The following is a 1,380-nucleotide window of genomic DNA, read 5'->3' on the forward strand; positions in this document are numbered from 1 at the left end:
AAACCAAGCTTTAGAGCTATAAAATCCATCTTCCCCCTAGGTCTCCCACTGTACTTTTCATAATTCGTAAAAACCACACACAATGATGAAACGCAATCGGGACAAACACAGCCGACCTCCCACCGTTTGGATTGATGAATCGACTTTCCACCAAACCCAACTAGATTCAAAATCAACTGCCACGGCGGATATGAATGAATCGCCGAGTCAGATGAGGAACGCAACAGCAATCGCCCTCGGATCAAAAAAGCCGCGACCGAATCGCCGGGATGCAAGGATTCCACACCTAAACCAGAACCCATGGGATACTTTCGAACCCGTTGCTGCATTGCAAGATCGGTCTCTAGTATTTGCCCGACATAGGGTAAATAGAGGAACGTTGGTTCATATTCAGCAACTGGAACAACAGATGGCTCCCGCTGCAGCCTTACTAGAACTGATGGGACATATTTGCCATCCCAGCTTTCCAAAACTGCTTCAATATTACCACCATGACACATTATCTATGTTGGTATGGGAGCCAACTGAACTGTCAGTCGATCACATTCTAGCCTCCAGCTGCTCAATCACCGCAGATGAGATTGTTAGCATTGTCAGACCGGTACGTCAAACAATGCTTTGGGATCATTCCACACTAACCTAGAAAAGGTACTAGAAGGCATCCAATATCTACACGAGCTCGGAAGAGCACTTGCTACCCTGGGCCCGGATACGATCCTGCTTACACAGTCTGGTGATGTCAAGATTAGTGGGATACCCCCTGGCCTAGTGAATATCGTTCGATAAGAGACTGACGCTCACTAGGGGGCGCTGAGAGTAGCTGTCAAATCAGTCAATCGGAAATGAATTCCGCCACGATGAAATTATGCGCTCTAGCCGATATCGTCACCAAGTTGATGTTAAAGAATCGGACCTACGAGTGGGAACAGGAGATCCAAAATTTACCTCGGCAGCTGGAAAGTGTCTCTATCGAGGAACTATTGCAGGTAGGTTTATCCCGATGCACATCATGCCCTCAGCTAATGTGACAGGATGAGATATTCACCCAAACGTCCAGCGAAGGGGAGTTGAAGTTGTTGGTCAGCATAGCGAACAAGACTGCATATCACGGTATCAAAACCTACTATGCTCGTTGTTGAGCTACAACGCACTGAATCGGGGCTGGCTCTTTGCGTGGAGGCATGACATGTCGAGAAAAGGTCGTAATTCTGTGTTTCCTGCTGGCTGGTTGATGAAAGATACTAAAGAAAAAGGTAGCACACGGTATAGCAGGAGATGGCCTGTTCCGGCATACTGGCTTTTGGAAGTGTTTCACGGATTCCCACTCAATAATTGTTGTTTTTGTTTTCTATTCCTTATCAGATATTTAATTTCTATTCC

At 46.4% G+C, this 1,380-nt stretch overlaps 1 protein-coding gene across 1 annotated transcript; it reads left to right on the forward strand.

Moving 5' to 3' along the window:
* Nucleotides 1-409: 409 nt before the first annotated feature.
* On the forward strand, nt 410-1,139 carry PENARI_c260G11703 (uncharacterized protein; the record flags this gene model as incomplete). The annotated part of the gene is made up of 4 exons (XM_022638232.1): nt 410-601; nt 649-748; nt 805-986; nt 1,032-1,139. The coding sequence occupies 4 exons, from the start codon at nt 410-412 to the stop codon at nt 1,137-1,139; spliced, it is 582 nt and encodes a 193-aa protein (XP_022481912.1).
* Between the last annotated feature and the right edge of the window lie 241 nt (nt 1,140-1,380).

This window comes from Penicillium arizonense, assembly GCF_001773325.1.
Source record: "Penicillium arizonense strain CBS 141311 chromosome Unknown PENARI_contig260, whole genome shotgun sequence".
Lineage (NCBI taxonomy): Eukaryota > Fungi > Ascomycota > Eurotiomycetes > Eurotiales > Aspergillaceae > Penicillium > Penicillium arizonense.